This window comes from Pygocentrus nattereri, chromosome 30, assembly GCF_015220715.1.
Source record: "Pygocentrus nattereri isolate fPygNat1 chromosome 30, fPygNat1.pri, whole genome shotgun sequence".
NCBI lineage: Eukaryota > Metazoa > Chordata > Actinopteri > Characiformes > Serrasalmidae > Pygocentrus > Pygocentrus nattereri.
In genome coordinates, this window is record NC_051240.1 from 4935636 (window position 1) to 4954283 (window position 18648).

The window sequence follows — 18648 nt, forward strand, 5'->3', positions numbered from 1 at the left end:
TTATATCATGTCTAGAGCACAAAGCTATTAATAAGTTAGTCAAAAATACAAGAAAAATATAGCTTTGAATTCATAGCGAGCAATACAGCTAACAAAAAAAACATATTTAGAAATGTATATACAATATCACAATTATGACACTTTCCAAATCTTCTTCTTAATATTATTATTATGCAGATTATCCAGGAGGAGCCGTATCAGTGTAGATCCAAGGCTAGCAGTTTGAGAGTGCTTTTGGGGAGAGGCGGGCGAATGACACTCAAATAATGTAAAGATCTGTAAATGAGAAAATGAGATAAAGATCAACTTGCATGAATCATGAATTACAGAAAGGTGCCAGAAAGCTTTGAAGGGAACCAGTTTTTAAATGGAGATGACCAACTGTGAAGAACCTTTACATTGATGGCATTTGCCAGACACTCTTATCCAGAGCGACTTACAATTTCATGCTGCTGCTGCTGCTGTGAGTCGCCCTATAAAGCCTGAAATAATCATTTAAAATCATAAGCGTTGAGTTTTTTAAGCCACATCCATATGTCTACGTATTAACGATACACACAGACTCAAAAAGAAGATCTGGCTCAGTGTTTCGATCTCAAATGATCTCAAAATCAACATTATGCTGATGAAGACGTTGACAATAGTAGATAATTCATTCACTTACACTACGCAATTCTAATAATATTAACCACATGTCCACTAGAGAGGTCCACAAATCCCCAATTGGATATCTCTCAATCAAGCATTGGTCTTCAGGGAACTAAAAGTGGTTATAACTCATATTTTTTAGTTAATAATTCTGCGTTTCTTGCCTCAAGCCACAGGAATCAACTCATCAGCTAATAAACAAAGCCTTTTTGAGTTCAATCAAGTTTGTTACAACAAACTTTGAATACTGTGGTCCTTCTGAACTGGATTTGGGAAACACTTAGTATTCTAAGATTATTAATGATTGAAAACAACCAGAAAATGTTATAATAATGTATTTTATCTGATTGATTCAGTTAAATCAATTATACACGGACTCTACGCCTCACCTGGGTCGGCTTTGCTGCTTCGCTCTTTCCATTCTGCATATACAGCGAAGGGCGGGCAGGTAGTCCATGGCAACTGCCTTCTTGTTGCCATGACAACGGAACGCCTTACTAGACAACACTTTGTTGATGACCTCTTTGCTCTTCTGGTCAGCACTGGAACAAGAAGAATATAAATAAGGCCATTTGTAACTACATAATCAAGCCTGTTGGAGATTATTTAAAGGGCTCATATCATTGAAAAACAAAATTTCCACTTTTCTGGAAATAAGAGATCGATGTAGTATATAAACATTGTTCATTTTTCCTAACTGTCTACTGACTCGCTATCTTGTCCATATAAGGAAACTAAGCTGCACAGACAAATGTATCCATTGTTTTTTGTGATGTTACAAAAACCAACACGTTTACTTATATCTGCCGATTCAGCCTGCAGTTGCTTACGTCCAGTCTGGCTGCTTTTCGAATACAGGACAGCCAATCAGAAGAGAGCTCATTTACATATATCAATAAACCCACACAAATGTCAAAAGTGAAGAAAAATGTAAAATATAAACCCTTTAACAATTCGATTTTAGTCATAAAGCTATAAGCTTCCATTACATGTTTACTCCAGTGCTTAAACTACAGAAGCAAACTTCAAACACCAGACATATCCTGGCTGGTAAACTACATTAAGAGGAAAGTTACATTTATCACCAAACTATCAATTCAATTCATCAACAGCGCTGAAACAAATACAGCCCTTCACAAATTAGTGCTCACCCAGGTTTGCTCTTCTGAGAGGCAGAAGCATCAGCAGACTCAGAAAGGATGAGATGTTCCATCAGATGAGTAAATGTCTCTCCTCCCATCACGTCCTTCAGTTTTTCAGCTTTTCTCCGTGTCTCAGAAAGTTCTCCTCTGCACTGGTGGAACCCCAGAGACTCCAAAACAGCCAGGAGCTCATAAGAGCGCTCAGAGTGTGGATTCACGTCCTCCTCTCTCAGTTCATCCACTAAACTGTCCGTCAGTTTGGCACCCATCCAGCCCTGTGGACCAGCCTGGCACTGTCCAGGAACCTGCGATCAAGGGTGGGAGATACAGATAAAGACAGAACATCACGACAACTGAAGTTACTTTTACAGCACATGTGAACAGTCGCATGCAAAGGTTTGAACATTCATGTTAAATGGCGTTTTGTTGATTTTCTAAATTTAAATAAGTGAACAAATTCTCTACAAACCAGCAATTTAATATTGAGCTTAACATGTAAAAAATAAACTATTTAAAATGTTGAAATGTGCCATAATAACTGGCTCTAAATGTAGGTATTGTGATATAAACCGAGTCTGATCTACAGTTTCTCATTAGACTGAATGAATAACCGGCTCTAAATGTAGGTATTGTGATATAAACCGAGTCTGTTCTACAGTTTCTCATTAGGCTGAATGAATAACTGACTCTAAATGTAGGTATTGTGATATAAACTGAGTCTGTTCTACAGTTTCTCATTAGGCTGAATGAATAACCGACTCTAAATGTAGGTATTGTGATATAAACCGAGTCTGTTCTACAGTTTCTCATTAGGCTGAATGAATAACCGACTCTAAATGTAGGTATTGTGATATAAACTGAGTCTGTTCTACAGTTTCTCATTAGACTGAATGAATAACCGACTCTAAATGTAGGTATTGTGATATAAACTGAGTCTGTTCTACAGTTTCTCATTAGACTGAATGAATAACCGACTCTAAATGTAGGTATTGTGATATAAACTGAGTCTGTTCTACAGTTTCTCATTAGACTGAATGAATAACCGACTCTAAATGTAGGTATTGTGATATAAACTGAGTCTGTTCTACAGTTTCTCATTAGACTGAATGAATAACCGACTCTAAATGTAGGTATTGTGATATAAACTGAGTCTGTTCTACAGTTTCTCATTAGGCTGAATGAATAACTGACTCTAAATGTAGGTATTGTGATATAAACCGAGTCTGTTCCACAGTTTCTCATTAGGCTGAATGAATAACTGACTCTAAATGTAGGTATTGTGATATAAACCGAGTCTGTTCTACAGTTTCTCTTTAGGCTGAATGAATAACTGACTCTAAATGTAGGTATTGTGATATAAACTGAGTCTGTTCTACAGTTTCTCATTCGGCTGAATGAATAACCGACTCTAAATGTAGGTATTGTGATATAAACTGAGTCTGTTCTACAGTTTCTCATTAGGCTGAATGAATAACCGACTCTAAATGTAGGTATTGTGATATAAACTGAGTCCGTTCTACAGTTTCTCATTAGGCTGAATGAATAACTGACTCTAAATGTAGGTACTGTGATATAAACTGAGTCTGTTCTACAGTTTCTCATTAGGCTGAATGAATAACCGACTCTAAATGTAGGTATTGTGATATAAACTGAGTCAGTTCTACAGTTTCTCATTAGGCTGAATGAATAACTGGCTCTAAATGTAGGTATTGTGATATAAACTGAGTCTGTTCTACAGTTTCTCATTAGGCTGAATGAATAACCGACTCTAAATGTAGGTATTGTGATATAAACTGAGTCAGTTCTACAGTTTCTCATTAGGCTGAATGAATAACTGGCTCTAAATGTAGGTATTGTGATATAAACTGAGTCTGTTCTACAGTTTCTCATTAGGCTGAATGAATAACCGACTCTAAATGTAGGTATTGTGATATAAACTGAGTCTGTTCTACAGTTTCTCATTCGGCTGAATGAGATTTTTATCTGTATCTGTTTATCTTTTCCAATCTCATAGCAGTAACTACAATAGAATATAGTGTTTAGCATTCTATTTGCATCAATTTATCATGATAAATGATAGATCATATTGCCCACACCCACCTGCAGCTGCTGCTTGTAAATACAGGAATCCAAGAAAGACATGGTGTCAAAAAACTGGGCCAGTGTTTCTAAGCAGCAGGACACAAGCTTAGATGAACTTTCTTCAGCTGAGAAATGTTCTGATTGGCATTTTACAGGAGAAGCGGGTTGGTCAAATATATCCAGGTGGAGACAGGCAAGCTTTGAGCAGGGAGAGTGTGTCGTTTTCAGTTCACCTCCAGCAGCTTTATGTTTCCTCACTTTCAGTCTAGAAAGCTTTCCAGGCCTTGTCACACTCAAGCTGGGGGAATTTTCTTCTTTTTCCAATTTCTCCTTAAACCTGAGGCTGTCTGCCTGAGAAGCGTTTCTATCTGTGTTTTTAGAGGTTCTGGATAGCGGAGCAAAAAGAACGTCGAGGTTTGAGTAGAAAAAGCTCCGTCCCGTCCTCCAAATCTCCACTAGGACCTCCAAACACCCAGTGTTTTCCAGCTCAGCCCAGGAGCCGCACTAATACAGCCAGGAGAAACAGACACAGATGTTACCAAATGAACTGCACTCTTAAGAAGATGGTAAGAAAAATGGTTCCATATAGAACCATGAACACTCGAAGAGGCCTTGGCAGGCATAAAAGGGCTTTTTATATCATGAAATGGTTATTCAGATTGATGAAGAATGATGTAGAAGGTTCTCTAAAGAACCCTTTTTGAAAAGGGTTCTATATAGCACCAAAAGGGCTACAGTATTATTACAAGCCAAAAGGCCCCTTTTTCCTAAGCATCTGGTTTAACCTGAAAGGAATCTAATTTACTCGTTTTCCATTCTTACCCTAAATGTAGCTGATCATCTGTGTTCGGTGCCCAAAGTTTGCTTCATTGGTTTTAGCCCTGGAGCGAAGTAATAAAAGCTTATACCCCAACAATTAGCATGGCGCTAACTGCATGCCTAAATCATCGCACACTTCTCTCAAACCATGTGGAGGTTCAGGACCTCTAATAGACGACAGTATAGATTTTAAAAAGGTATTCCAGGTGGTTGCTACTGTTTCAGTGATGCTTAAGCGCTTTAGTCCATGTTTATAGATAACAGTTTATAAATAATACAACCACATCATCAAGGATATTAGATACTGAACAACTTTACATGAGACAAACTGGTGGGGTTTAAGCTTTACATTGCTTTTTAATCCACATCAGCATTGTAGCTGTGGCATTCTATCACTGTCCTACAACTCGGAAGCCTCGGAAATGAGCCCGTTTAAAAATAAACCATGGAAAGTTGGTGTCTTCGTTATATTGCTTTTATACTAAAATAAAAAAAGAACAACCCCCTCTTTTTCCATTTATTTTTAGAGATGCTTTTGACGTTGCTTTTTTATGTGAAGCAACAATTCTGATGCTTGTTTTCTTTGTTTAATTTACAAAAACACATGAAAATTATTTTTCTGTCTTGGGTCAAACTTACTTAAAAACATATTTTTAATTTTGAGAATAAATCCTGTCCTAAGATATTTTGTCAATAGTGTTTTGAAAAATAATAATAATAATAATAATAATAAAAAAACAAGATCTTATATCTCCAAGGAAGAAAGACTCTGAGAAGTCTACAGTTAGCAAAATCTCTTTATATTTCTGATCAATTTATTTCAACACAGACAGCTTCGCCTGTCACTAGAGGATTGTGTGAGTGGTGTTAGTCGTGAAACTTTAAAGGGCCCATATCACACATTTTTCTTTTCTTTTTTTCTCAAGGTCCTCTTGACCTTGACTGCCATTTATGGGTAATTTTTACATGATTTCCAACCTCTGTTTATCCTCTAGAATTAAACCGGCTGTTTTTATTACTGTTCCTGTAAGACTAATGCATGTAAATAAGCTCTGTTCTGACTGGCTGCCTCATTCAAAAAGAGCTGGAACAGCATGGAGTGAAGTATTTTATGTATTTATGTTCCTTGGCTGAATGTCTGGGGGTGAAATGCTGCACTGACGTTGAGATTCGACTCACGGTCAGCGCTGTGTTCTGAACTTGTCGGCGAGTCCTTCCTCCTCCACTGCGCGTCCACAGCTCCAGCTCCAACACGCTCCTCCTCACGTCACCTTCACACTCCGCCAGGAGGGCGCTGAGGTCATCTGGGGCCAGCCACGTGCTCTCCACCACACACAAACAATGCAGGTAGCTTCTGGTGGTCTCCTTTTAGAGATGCACAATAACAGGACCACTGGGTTTATTAATGCTTTATTTATTGTTAGTCCAACCAAAATCCTTTTTTATTTAATTATTTATTTATTTAAATCATACCTGCATCATTCCACTCATCACAGACTGTCCCATAAATCGAAAATCATTTTATGATCACTTTTTTCTAAAATAATCTTCATCAACATTGTTAAAATCTCAAAACGCATCATTCACTCCCAAGTCCCTGTTTCACCTTTTTAGTGTTTTAGTGTTTCTGATGTCATCAACACCATTGCATCTAGTTAAGCTCCGCCCACTCACACTGAAGTTATAAGTAGTGTTTCTGCCCACACTGCTATTTTCAATCAGGCAAAATACAGGACAGTCAATCAGAAATCAGGTCATTTACATACAGAGGTGTGGGCTTGAGTCATACAACTTGGACTCGAGTCTGACTTGAGTCACAAATTTTATGACTTGAGACTCGACTCAAGAAAAAAGGAGAAAGACTTTGACTTTGACTTCAACACCACTGACTCAGACTTTGACTCTTCAGCCTTTTGACTTGGAAGGACTCGAGACTCAAAGTGGAAGCAACGAAGGAAACAAGCGAAGCATCAACAGCATCAATAAGCCAAACTCTGCACTAAAACTCCAGCCTCACTGGAAAAACTTAGCAGGTGAAACGACAATTTTCATCGTGGTAGCAAATCAAAGAAACACAGCCCTTGAACGATTTTAACAGCTTCTGCAGGTAAAACAAGTGCAGCATTCCCCACAAAGCTGATGTCGACTTTTGTTTGCCAGTGTTATATTGGGATTTGCTGTTCCACCTTAAATGGTGCTGCAGTCAGGTGCCGGAGTATAAAATCCAGAAGAATAAGAAGCTGCTGGCTAAAAAAGCTTGCCTGTCATGGTTACCTGTGTACCATGGATTTTGCATTTTAGTTGGCAGGGTGAAAAATAAACAAACAAACAAATAAATAAATAAATATACAGCCATACACTGCTAACATGCTGTCGTTAAAAGGCTACAGTACTGTTACCTTTATTCAGTGTTGTGGCCTTGAATTAGCTGAAGAATGCAGACTTATTTAGGACATTAGAAATACTGACGTTGGACTCACCTTCACCGACTCCAGACTTGATTCGAGACTTGGCTATCTTGACTGGGGACTAGTGTCAAGACTTACTTGTTACTTTTAACTTAACGACTTGTTCCCACTTCTGTTTACATATAACAGTCTTAAACATAAGAGAAGAAAACAAAATATAGCATAGCAGTGCAGGCTGCAACACTCCTTATAACTTCAGTGTAAGTGGTAGGAGCTAAACTGTTGGAGGCGGAATAGGTGGAGTATAGGTAGACGCAGTGGCTTTGATGACATTACCAAACTCCAGACTACTGTGGTGGAGTGTGTGCAGATTGATGAGCACTTACCGCTGGAGGAGTTTTGAAATGGATCTCCTCATAACGGCTATTAAACGTTTTGCTGAACAGTGGATCTGTGAAAATTCAGTACTGTAAAGTTACACTCTGAACACAAACATGTCCAGATAGTTTCAAAATATTTTTCTGAAGTAAACAGAACTTACCGTTAGCGGTCAGTATAATAGGTCTCTTGGTGGTGGTCATTAAGGTCTTAATGGCTGTGAGAAGCCCCACATCCTCACTGAAAATGATGTCGACCTGCAGACAGTATTAAACATGTTGAGGATCATCGTGACAGAGGAAACTATATAAAACGTAAGCTGATGTGCAAAAGGCCTGATGAAGCTGCTGAAGCTGAAACCAAGAATCTCTAAATCTACTAAAGAGAGATTATAAGTAAACTGTTTATTGACGTTGTTGATTGCAATTTCACATTCTCATACATTTTGTGATAATAGGTAGCAATGGGAGGTAAACATGGCATATGGCCCAGTAGGGGTGGCCCAGTAGGGGTGGGCCATATGGAGAGAAAAAAACAACTATATCATGATGCGGATCAAGATGTTCTGGCAAAATGTGTTGAACATTTAAAAATGAACGGTGCTGCACCAAATCCAATTAGACAGGGCTATTTCTGCTCTCTCTGTGAGAAAACATGCTATCATCACTAGTCATTACCATTAGTCAGTGTTCTTTAACTACTGACGTGTCCACAATCCGCACAGAAATGCATGTTGTGCATCACGATAATACAAACGATTACAATACCAATAAAATATCATACATCGCCCAAGCTGGTCTGGTCTGGCTCCTATACCGTATTTTATGTGATATTTTCCCTTTACCTCCTCAAACAGTATGAGAGATATAGAAGGTGTCCTGTTTTTTCGGTCTTCAGTGTTTAGGATGTGTCCTTCACTGGAACCTTTAGCGTTTGAGTCAGACTCAATAATCACATCAGGTTTGGTTTCATCAGAACCTGCAGGAGGGACAAAAATATCATGAAAAAAGATGGTGCTCTAAGGGTTCTTTAGTAAAGAAAATGGTTCTATATAGAACCATGAACACTCAAAGAACCATGATTAAAGGGTTCTTTGCATTGTGAAAGTGCTTCAAACGGATGGAAAATGTGCAAAAAAGGGTTCTATGTAGCATGAAAAAGGGTTCTTTTATTGTTACAATGTCAAGCTTGTAACAACAGAAGAACCATTTTCAAAAAGGTTCTATATAGAACTATCTTTAACACATTTATGCAAATTTTCCATCAATCTGAAGAACCCTTTCACGATGCAAAGAGTTCTTTGTTCTTGGTTCTGTACAGAACCATTTTCTTTACCAAGGAACTGTGGAAGCACCACTTTTTTAAGGATGTGGTTAATCCTCAGATTAAGCCTAGTGATAGTCTCACAGCCCAACTGGTATCTATTCTGGCTGATAAAACCAACTGATATTACTGCTTCATAGGTTTAATCAGCTTTACTCAAAATCCAGTCAATACAACTCTAAATAAAGGCTTTTTTAAAGGTGTTCAATAAGAAAACGCTTTCAGGGAAGCTCTGAACATCAACCAAACCAGCTGAAGGGAACTCAGTATTGTGAAAGTTCATGTTCTTCACCTGTTTAAAGGCCAAATGACCAAATGTGTCACAACATTCTGATGTTTGCAGTTAAGAACAAGTCATATGGACAAATTTAGTTCAATTTAGCCCAAGACAGCTTGTGACCTGAATCTATGTAAGATCTATTCTCGTAGACGTACCGTGTGGGTCTTGAGGAGAGTCAGTGCTTTTGTCCACAGGCCTCTGGGTTCTCTTAAAGAAGTGTTTGAGCGTTCCAGTCGCCGGAGCAGCACTTTTCTTTCTGGGAGCATTACGGGAGCCCACTGAGGTTTTTCTGGAGGAGCTTTTCTTGGTGGATGTAAGGAGTTTTTTAGAAGCATCTTTTCCTTAAACACAGTAACATACAGTAAAAATACGCATCAGAAAAAAGGAGGAAAAACAACAACAACAAAATACAACTGTAGTAGAAAAATACAACTTAAGGGAAAATACAACAATAAGGGACCAAAAACAACATTAAAAAACCAAATGATTTTCAATCGTGCCAAAAAACTAAAAGTGTTATTAACATGTGTCCAAGACTTTTACATGGTACTAAAATACTATAATAAAGAACATTATTACTGGGCCCTATTGTTCCCTTTAGCCCTTTTCTCCTGTTCTGCGCTAGGTTACATTAGTGTAATGCAATTAATAATTCATAATAATATGTTAACTATTGTGTTAGACGCTTAAGACCTCAGTCAACTCACTAGATGCCACCGTAGAAGCTGCAGGAGGGTCTGTGCTGTGGCTGTTTTGGGGCTTTGTGGAGCCAGACTGCAGCACCCCCACCTGGTGAGACTGAGTAGCTTCTCTGAGCTGCGAAAGGACAATCTGACCGCTACGCAGAGACGAGCTATTGACCTCAAACACCTGTGGGGAGGTATGAAGCCAACTCATAGAGGTTTAGTCTCAGTAATAAGCATTTACATATGAGAGCAGTTTGGATGGCTGAACTTTACCCTCCAACGCAGACTGGCAGCACCGCTAGTATTAATGAAGTAATGCTCTTTTTTATTTGAAGTCTGTTCCATTTCATAGGGAAGATTTCAACCACTATCCCTTATAACTCAGTTCCAAGGGGTGACACTCGAAATAAAAAATGAGATTGTTTGCATACTTTATATCCCAGCTCCTGTGCGCAGGCGTACACCGCTGCGGTCTTGCCGGCCCCTGCAGGTCCTTGAATCAGCACAGTGTTACACAGCTCCACCTCCGAGTCCACCATCACCCTCTCGCCCTCGAAATCACCACAGTCCCACGACTCTGCACACAGGAGGGACACAACAGGACTGAATGTGAGATCATGCGAGAGTGGAGACATTTAAAAAGACAGTTTGGTGAAAAATCAAACCTTCTGTGTAATTTTAATTCTTTACCCCAACACTGAGACTGTGTCTCACCGGTATGTGCATGTACGTTACCTTTACTCTCCTCTTGCATTCTGCGTCGTTCCTCCTGTCTTTTCCTTCTTTCCTCCACATCCGCTCTCATCCTCCACTCCGTCAGCCAGCTGTTATCACCCGCGACAGAGAGATTTTAAAGAGGAAAAGAGATTTTAACTAAAAGATTTTAACTAAGCACACAGATGAATATTAATAAATCAGTTTATTGAGTCATGAAACATTTTTGCAGACCACTGTAATTATAGTTGCATGAAAGTTTCACTGTAAGATTTTTAAGAGTTAATGAGATGTGATCAGAAGTGGATTTGTCCTCTTCTCTGTATTCTAATACTTTTACTTCTACTCAAGTATGTTAGTGAGTAAAATGATCTACTTTTCACTCAGTTACATTTTTCACATTGTAATTTATTTAATAATTCCTTTTTGTGTTTACTTTCATTCTGTTTTGTTAGTGACCATTACTGTAACACACCACACAGCCACATGTATTGGGACACAGGCCCTAAATTATTGAGTTCAAGTGTTTCATCCACACTCATTGCAGACAGGTGGATAAAAATGATGCTCATAGCTTTGCAGTCTCAATAGACAAATACTGGCAGTAGAATGGGACAAACTGATGAGCTGATGAGTCACAGGATGCCACCTCTGCGATTCCATTTGTGAAATTTCTGTCCTGCTAGATCTGCCCCTGTCAACTGTAAGTGCTATTATTGTGAAATTGAGGCACCTGGGAGCAACAACAGCTCAGCCATGGAGCAGCAGACCACGCAAACTCACACGCAACATCAGCAAAATAACTGCATTTGGAGCTTCACAAAATGGGTTTCCATGGCTGAGCAGCTACATACAAGCCTAAGATCAAAATGCACAACACCGAGCATCAGTGGGAGTGGTGTAAAGCATACTACCACTCCAGCTGTGTCCCAGTGCACAAAGCAAGTCCATTAAGGCTTGGCTGGGTGAGTTTGGTGTGGAAAAACTTGACAGGCTCACACAGCCTTGACAGCCCTGACCTCAACCCGAACACCTTTGGGATGAACTAGAGCGGAGACTCCAAGCCGGGCCCTCTCATCCAACACCAGTGTCTGACCTTACAAATGCTTTTCTAGATGAATGGGCAAAAATTCCCACAGTCACACTCCAAAATCTTGTAAAAAGCTTCCCAGAAAAGTGGAAGCGGTTATAGCTGCAAAGCTGGACCACTTCCATATTGATGCCTATGGATCTAGAATGAGATGTCATAAAATCTCCTGTAGGTATAATGTGTAGGTGTCCCAATACGATTGTCCATATAGCACACTTTGTGATTGGTCAATGCTTTTTATTAAGTATTAATTTAGGCTACTCTACTCACCGGTGCAGCTTCCTCATTGCTGCTGAATTCCCGATGATCTCCTCTGAGCACTGAGGCTGATATTTCTCTGTCCACAGAACGTCATCTTCTCTCAGCACACACTCCAGCCGCGTGGTTTCTCCTGCAGAACACTCACTCTGAACACGTGGAGGTGTGCTCTGCTGTTTCTTCCTCCGGCTCACGCTCAGTCTGCTCCTGCTGGCGGGTTTAATGTGAGGCCGGTCAGGATTCTGAGGGACGTTAACACTCACTGCGTCTCGGGTCCATCGCTGGCGTTTTGGGGGCTGTTCGTCATGGAGAACCACTGTGTCCTGTTTCCTCTTCTCGGAGACTGGAGCAGATCGGGCAGCAGTCACTTCTGACCCTGAAAGAAAGAAGCAAACACATAACAGACTCATGTTTCTCAGCCCAGGAGGTTCTCACAAAGCATAAAGCCTTAGTTTAACTGGATCATTTGCATGATTCTGACAAGTCCTGCCTGCCTTAGATACGGCTGCTGCGTCCATCAGTCTTTCAGAAATGATCAAACTGGCTGACTCTCTGACCGAAGACACATCCCTTTTAAAGCACTTAGAGGAGCACTAATATAAGTACTTAAATGCACTGCAATGTGTCTAAATCTTTATTTTCTCTAGCTATCAAGATAGGCTTTTAGTTCTGGCAATATCCAAGCTCAGGGGTAGCTTTTACTCTAACTTGCTCGTACTAGCAAAGATACACTTTCCTAAGTATTGCTGTAAATGTAAATCTACATAAAATGTGACTACAGGCCAATTTAAAGTGAATGAAGAAGGTTTATCACATCAGGGAACTCGATTTAACTCTAGAATGTAGCAGCTGCTCCATTTACATTTATACCATTTAGCAGACGCTCTTATCCAGAGCGACTTACAAGAAGTGCTTTGTCTATCTAGAGAAAGTTTTTTTTGCTAGTTACAAATAGATTAGAGAGAAAGCTGGTGCTGAGCTCAGATACTGCTAGAAACAAAGTCACTGTTGATACCCAGAGAAAAAGGAACAGAGTTGAACACAGAACTCTGAGCAATGCAATACAATAAAATACAATCAATGCTTAATTCAGTGCTCATTTAAGTGCTGTGTAAAGAGACGTGTCTTCAGTCTGTGGTTGAAGACAGCAAGAGACTCTGCTGTACGGACAGCCTGAGAATAGTCTTGATGCTTGTCTTCCACACGCATTGAAGGATGGCGGGTCAAGCTGAGCTGTACTCGAAGCTCGAAGGGCTCGAGATTTCATCATTGCCATCAAGTAGGTAGGGGCTGGTCCATTTTTGGCTTTGTAGGCAGCATTAGGGCTTTAAATCAGCTACAGGGAAGCAGTGAAGGGAGCGCAGCCGTGGGGTGACGTGGCTGAACTTGGGGAGATTGAAGACGCCACATTCTGGATGAGTTGAAGAGCCTCAACGGCCTGCATGGGAAGACCAGCCAAGAGCGAGTTGCAGTAGTAAAGTCTTGAGATGACCAGAGACTGAACGAGCACCTGGGAGGCCTTTTGAGTGAGAGATTTAAGGTGGAATTGAAATTGGAATATCAAACTGGCGAATAAGAAGTCTTATAGGAAGTGGAGTTTATTAGAATCTGTTCTTCTCCTTTTTGGATCCTTTTGATCTGAGATAAAATGGCAAAGCTCTAGAGCCCAGGTGTCAAATACAAATCCGATCCGGCCCGCAAAAGTATTTTAATTTTTTAATATTAGCTTGTTTCACAGTGTGCTGCACTACAAGGAGAGCTCCGTCTCCTTCTCCTTATAGGACAGCAGTTACACCACGATTCTACATAATTCTATGCAATTCCACACCAGTCGTATCACCAAAATGCCTCTCATCTGCAGTTCCACCAATATAAACACTTAACGTCAGCTCAGCAGCTCTGAAACTGAGCCCAAGTCTTAATGAACTTACAGCAAAGAGAGGATACCAGGCATCTAGTCCAAGCAAATAGGTAGGTTTAAAAGACTGAGCTCCTCAGGACCTCTGGATTTAGTAGATTTCAAGTGTCTATGTAATATTGCAGGGTCTACTTCAAGTGTCTAGATTTTACTGTTTAGGTTTTCACATATTTTGAAAAAACAATGGCCAGTTCAGGTTTTAGCACAACGTTAATTTAAATAAAATACTTTTTTTTCTCTGGCCAACTGATTTGACGAGATTTTTTAATGTGGCCCTTTCACTGGTTGAGTTTGATACCCCTGATCTAGAGTGACTGAATCAACACAACAGAATGAAATAAAAGCCAAGAAAGAGTGAATTGGGAACAAATGAAACTGAGGAGAAAATATATTACTCTTTAATATAAACGAGAAGTAAAAATAATTAGAAAATACAAATCTATTAACATTTTAGTGAAATCTGATCCTGTCAGTAACGTCAGTATCTCACCGCGGTTGGTTAAACCCTTTTCAGACTGGCTCTGACGTTCCAGCAGCCGGGAGAAGAACCGGCGGACGGGGAAGAGCTGGTTCTGAGCCTGAATCTGCTGCAGCAGCTCCTCACGGGTTTCAGGTGATAAAACATCCCTCCATCCTGAACTCTGGAGAGAAAATTGGATACAAGAAATGGAAGGAAAGCCAGACCACCCAAAAGTACAGCACACCCAAAAACAGAACCTTAATTTACACTGACCATCAAAGTTTGATGGACTTCTACTTTTATTTATTGTTCAGAACCATGAGTTCTACATGGAACCTTTTTGAAAATGGTTCTATGTAACACCAAACAGGGTTCTGCTACAGTAACGATTTCAAGCTTGTAACAATACATAAACCCTCTTTGCTGCTATGTAGAACCATTTTTAAATAGGTTCTATATAGAACCATATGCAACACATTCTCCATCAATCTGAAGAACCATTTCACCATGCAAAGAACCATTTAGGTATGAAATAGCTCTAAATATCTCACATCTTTTTTATGGAAAAAAACAGTGGAATTCCCCTTTCTAACTGCACTGTGGACTGTATTTATTAATAGACTCACTGTTTCTTTATGGCTCTTTGCTGATTTGAATTTGAAGGAGTCATGATAACGAGCTGCTTTCTGCATCTCACTTGTGGCTGAAAGTGATTGAACATCACCATCATTTCTCCTGATCCTGATGGTTTCTGTCACTGAAGCTTTCGCTGGGTCATTATAGCATCCCTGTTCCCGCACATGTCCTGTGGTTACCACGGAAACGTGTTTATGGGCCTCATCATCTCCACAAAGGTCAATGATATCTATCTCTGAGTCAGCAGTGCTGAAGCACTGGACACCATCTGTGTTGTCCTGCACACAGCTGACTTTCACCTCCTTCAGGTTAAGCTTACTTTGTTTTAGAGACCTCTTTGATGGTACTAGGTCATGCTTTGGTGCAGAACATCGTCCACCAACCTCCCCCCGAGGCCTCGCCTCGCTCTGGTTTATGTTCTTGGTGGACACCTGAGCTGCTGACAAGCATTTTTCATTATAGGCTTCCGAATAGATTTCATTACAGTTGACTAACAGCACATCACATCCAGTCTTGGTCGCAGCTGGACTTTCTTTCCCTGCCGTCTTCTTCTGTCGTTTCAGTCTGTTGAACTTTGGTTGGACCTCACTGCTCTTTTCCTGGAACTTCTGGAACGTATCAGCACCACTGGGGAACTGTGGCATGCAGGCAGTCCCGGCTAAGAGCAAGTTCTCCTCACACAGAGACATTTGAAAGAGGAATGTGACAGTCATTCCAGACCCACTATCATCATTATCCTCACACGCCGAGCGGACGCCTGAAGATCAAACGTAAACAAATACATCAGACTGTAATGTCATTGCATTAACATTTGTTGGAAAGATGTAGAATGAACTATAATCGACATTAATCTACACTAATCTCCCTGGCCACTTTATTAGAAACCCTTCCCAATAAGTGAGGCCAAAAGTGTGATATTTGTGGTCGGCCAAAAAGACAAAATAATAAAGATTTCAGTGTTTAAATATGTAGTTTATAACATTGTTATATACAGTTATAGTCATTTAATATGTGTTACATATGTACAATTTAAAAAAGGAAAATATGAATTTTAGAAATTATACCCAGGATAAAAATGTGTCCTCTCATTAAGTGAGGTGGTGGGATCAGGGTAACTTTCTCATGAGCCACACTTTGGGAGACTGTAGCTCCTCTGTTGATGCCACCATCCAGCCCTGGTCAGAAAGAGCTGCTCTTGGTGGACATTTTTGGGCGGTGGTCCACTCTTGATCTGGCAGTGATACTGATGTGTGTAAAAATTGACAGCAACACCACTGTGTCGGATACACTCATACCAGCACCACACACCCCACCATATCAGAATCACTGCTGAGCTGAGAATGGATCACCCCCCAGATAATATCTTGATATCATGATAACATTGGATGAGGTTGAGGGGGCTGATAAACTGTGCAGCAACAGACTACTGTCTGTAACTGTATGATAGGTAGGTGGAGCACATAAAGTGGAACAAAAAGTAGGTGTTTCTAATAAAGTGGCCAGTGAGTGGAAGCGCGAGGTAGGTGTTTCTAATAAAGTGGCCAGTGAGTGGAAGCACAAGGTAGGTGTTTCTAATAAAGTGGCCAGTTAGTGGAAGCACAAGGTAGGTGTTTCTAATAAAGTGGACAGTGAGTGGAAACACAAGGTAGGTGTTTCTAATAAAGTGGCCAGTGAGTGGAAACACAAGGTGGGTGTTTTAAATAAATAACACTACGATGTCAGGGCCACTGCTCTCCTGAGAATGAAGCACCACCTAAGTAATATTTGGACAACAGCGCTCAGTGGTTATTGGTATTTTAGAGGTATTGGTAGAGTCTAGTGTGTGTGTGTGTGTGAGTGTGTGAGAGAGTGTGTGTGTGTGTGTGAGTGTGTGTGAGAGAGAGTGTGTGTGTGTGTGTGAGTGTGTGTGTGAGAGAGAGAGTGTGTGTGTGGGTGTGTGAGTGTGTGTGAGAGAGTGTGTGTGTGTGTGTGTGCGCGCGCTAGTGATTTAATGATTTCATTATTAAAATTCTGGGCATTCTGGACGTCGAGACTACAAAACTGCCTCCGAATGAAAACTCATCAAATCATAGCGACTCTCATGACTCCGAGTTCAGGGTTCAAAGGGTTCACATCCATTGACCGTTTCTCGGTTTTCTTACCTGTTTCTTTTGCGGTATCCAACTCTGACTGATGATCCAGCCGTTAATATATACAAGCCGTACGCGTTTTGTACATTAATGCTGTTAATCTGGCTGAAGCTCAGTCTAATTTCACATAATCCGTACAAAAAGCCATAAATGTACAACACTGCTGTGCCTGTCTGTGGACCGCATTTCTACATCCTCTGTTTCTGATCCTCTTTCGGCGCCACACTGCAAGGGCCAATCAGAGCGCGGTACAAAAATGACGCAACAGCGCCGCCGATAGAACACGCCCACCTGACCAAGCCAACTCGCCTTCAGTGACTGACTCGCTTCACTGAGTGAGGGTCTTTATAAATTACAGGAGTACTTTTCCAAACGCGTTACTCCACACATTCCCGTCTAACGACTACATTTAATACGAACACTGTGGTTGGTGTAGTGTAGTGGGTAACACCTCTGCCTTCTACACTGTAGACTGGGGTTCAATCCCCCACCAGGGTAAACACCCTACACTAAACCAATAAGAGTCCTTGGGCAAGACTCCTAACACCGCCTTGGCCTCCCTGTGTAAAATGATCAAATTGTAAGTCGCTCTGGATAAGAGCATCTGCCATAAATGGCTGGTATTTAGAATTTTTAAAGTATATTTTGTGACAGTTGACTATTTAGTTACTGACGTACTTTAATTTTATGCAAATTCACAGTTTCGTTCTCTTACTGGTTGAGGGGGTCGGGTTAGGATGACTTTCTAGGGTCGAAATGTTGGGCAGCCCTGGTCTGAATTGTATGATATAATGTATATTGTACCCCATTGATATCCAACACTATTCTGATTACAAACATCTTGTCTTTATTCACAGCCAATTTCTTCTATAGGTTTGTTAAGCACTGTAAATTGTATACTGTGACTTTTACTGCAATTACGTGAACCCACCTGCGTTCCTCCAGTGAGCATCCCTGCACGAGCAGATAAACAGTCAAGACTGTCTTAGCCGGTGTTGGGGAGTAATGAGCTACACACTGAAAAAAAAGGTGGTTCTTCCAGGGTTCTTTAGCAATGAAAATGGCTCTACTTAGAACCATGAGCACTCAAAGAACCCTTTACATGATTAAATAGATCATTCCATGCTGAGATGGTCCTTCGGATTGATGGAGAATGTGCTGTAGATAGTTCTATACAGAACTTTTTTGGAAAGAAAGGTGGAGTGGTGGGTAGCGCTGCTGCCTCACAGCAAGGAGGGTCTGGGTTCGATTCCCTGGCTGGGTGACCGGGGTCCTCTCTGTGTGGAGGTTGCATGTTCTCCCTGTGTCTGTGTGGGTTTCCTCCCACAGTCCAAAGACATACATTGCCCCTAGGTGGGTGTGGGTGTCTGTGTCTATCTGCCTGCCCTGCGATGGACTGCCGGCCTGTCCAGGGTGCATCCTGCCTTCCCCCCGATGACTGCTAGGACCACCCAGGATCCAACACCCACCCATGACCCTGAGGGAGAAGCGGCTTAGAAAATGTGTGTGTGCGAGTTCTATATAGTGCCAAATAGGGTTCTGCTGTTGTGACAATGTCAAGCTTGTAATAATAGCAAAGTCCTTTCTGGTGCTATATAGAACCATATACAACACATTTTCCATGAATCTGAAGAACCATTTCATCATGCACAGAACCCTTCAATCATGCAAATGGTT

At 40.7% G+C, this 18648-nt stretch overlaps 1 protein-coding gene across 1 annotated transcript; it reads right to left on the minus strand.

The window, feature by feature from the left end:
* Positions 1-142: 142 nt before the first annotated feature.
* On the minus strand, positions 143-17131 carry atad5b (ATPase family AAA domain containing 5b). Its single transcript, XM_037536585.1, has 16 exons — positions 16984-17131; positions 14833-15599; positions 14237-14387; positions 11841-12204; positions 10502-10590; positions 10198-10343; positions 9788-9950; positions 9236-9421; positions 8322-8455; positions 7641-7734; positions 7486-7550; positions 5871-6056; positions 3891-4376; positions 1800-2095; positions 1038-1190; positions 143-276 (listed from the first exon to the last, which is right to left on the minus strand). Exons 2-16 carry the CDS (start codon positions 15553-15555, stop codon positions 198-200), a joined length of 3315 nt encoding a protein of 1104 aa, XP_037392482.1. The 5' UTR covers positions 15556-15599; positions 16984-17131; the 3' UTR covers positions 143-197.
* Between the last annotated feature and the right edge of the window lie 1517 nt (positions 17132-18648).

Coding starts and splice junctions, on each gene's coding strand:
- atad5b (XM_037536585.1), bottom strand. CDS start 15,555: ATGACTGTCACATTCCTCTTTCAAATGTCTCTGTGTGAGGAGAACTTG. Junction 7,735..8,321: donor CTCTCATACTGTTTGAGGAG/GTAAAGGGAAAA, acceptor TACTGTCTGCAG/GTCGACATCATTTTCAGTGA. Junction 7,551..7,640: donor TATTATACTGACCGCTAACG/GTAAGTTCTGTT, acceptor GAATTTTCACAG/ATCCACTGTTCAGCAAAACG.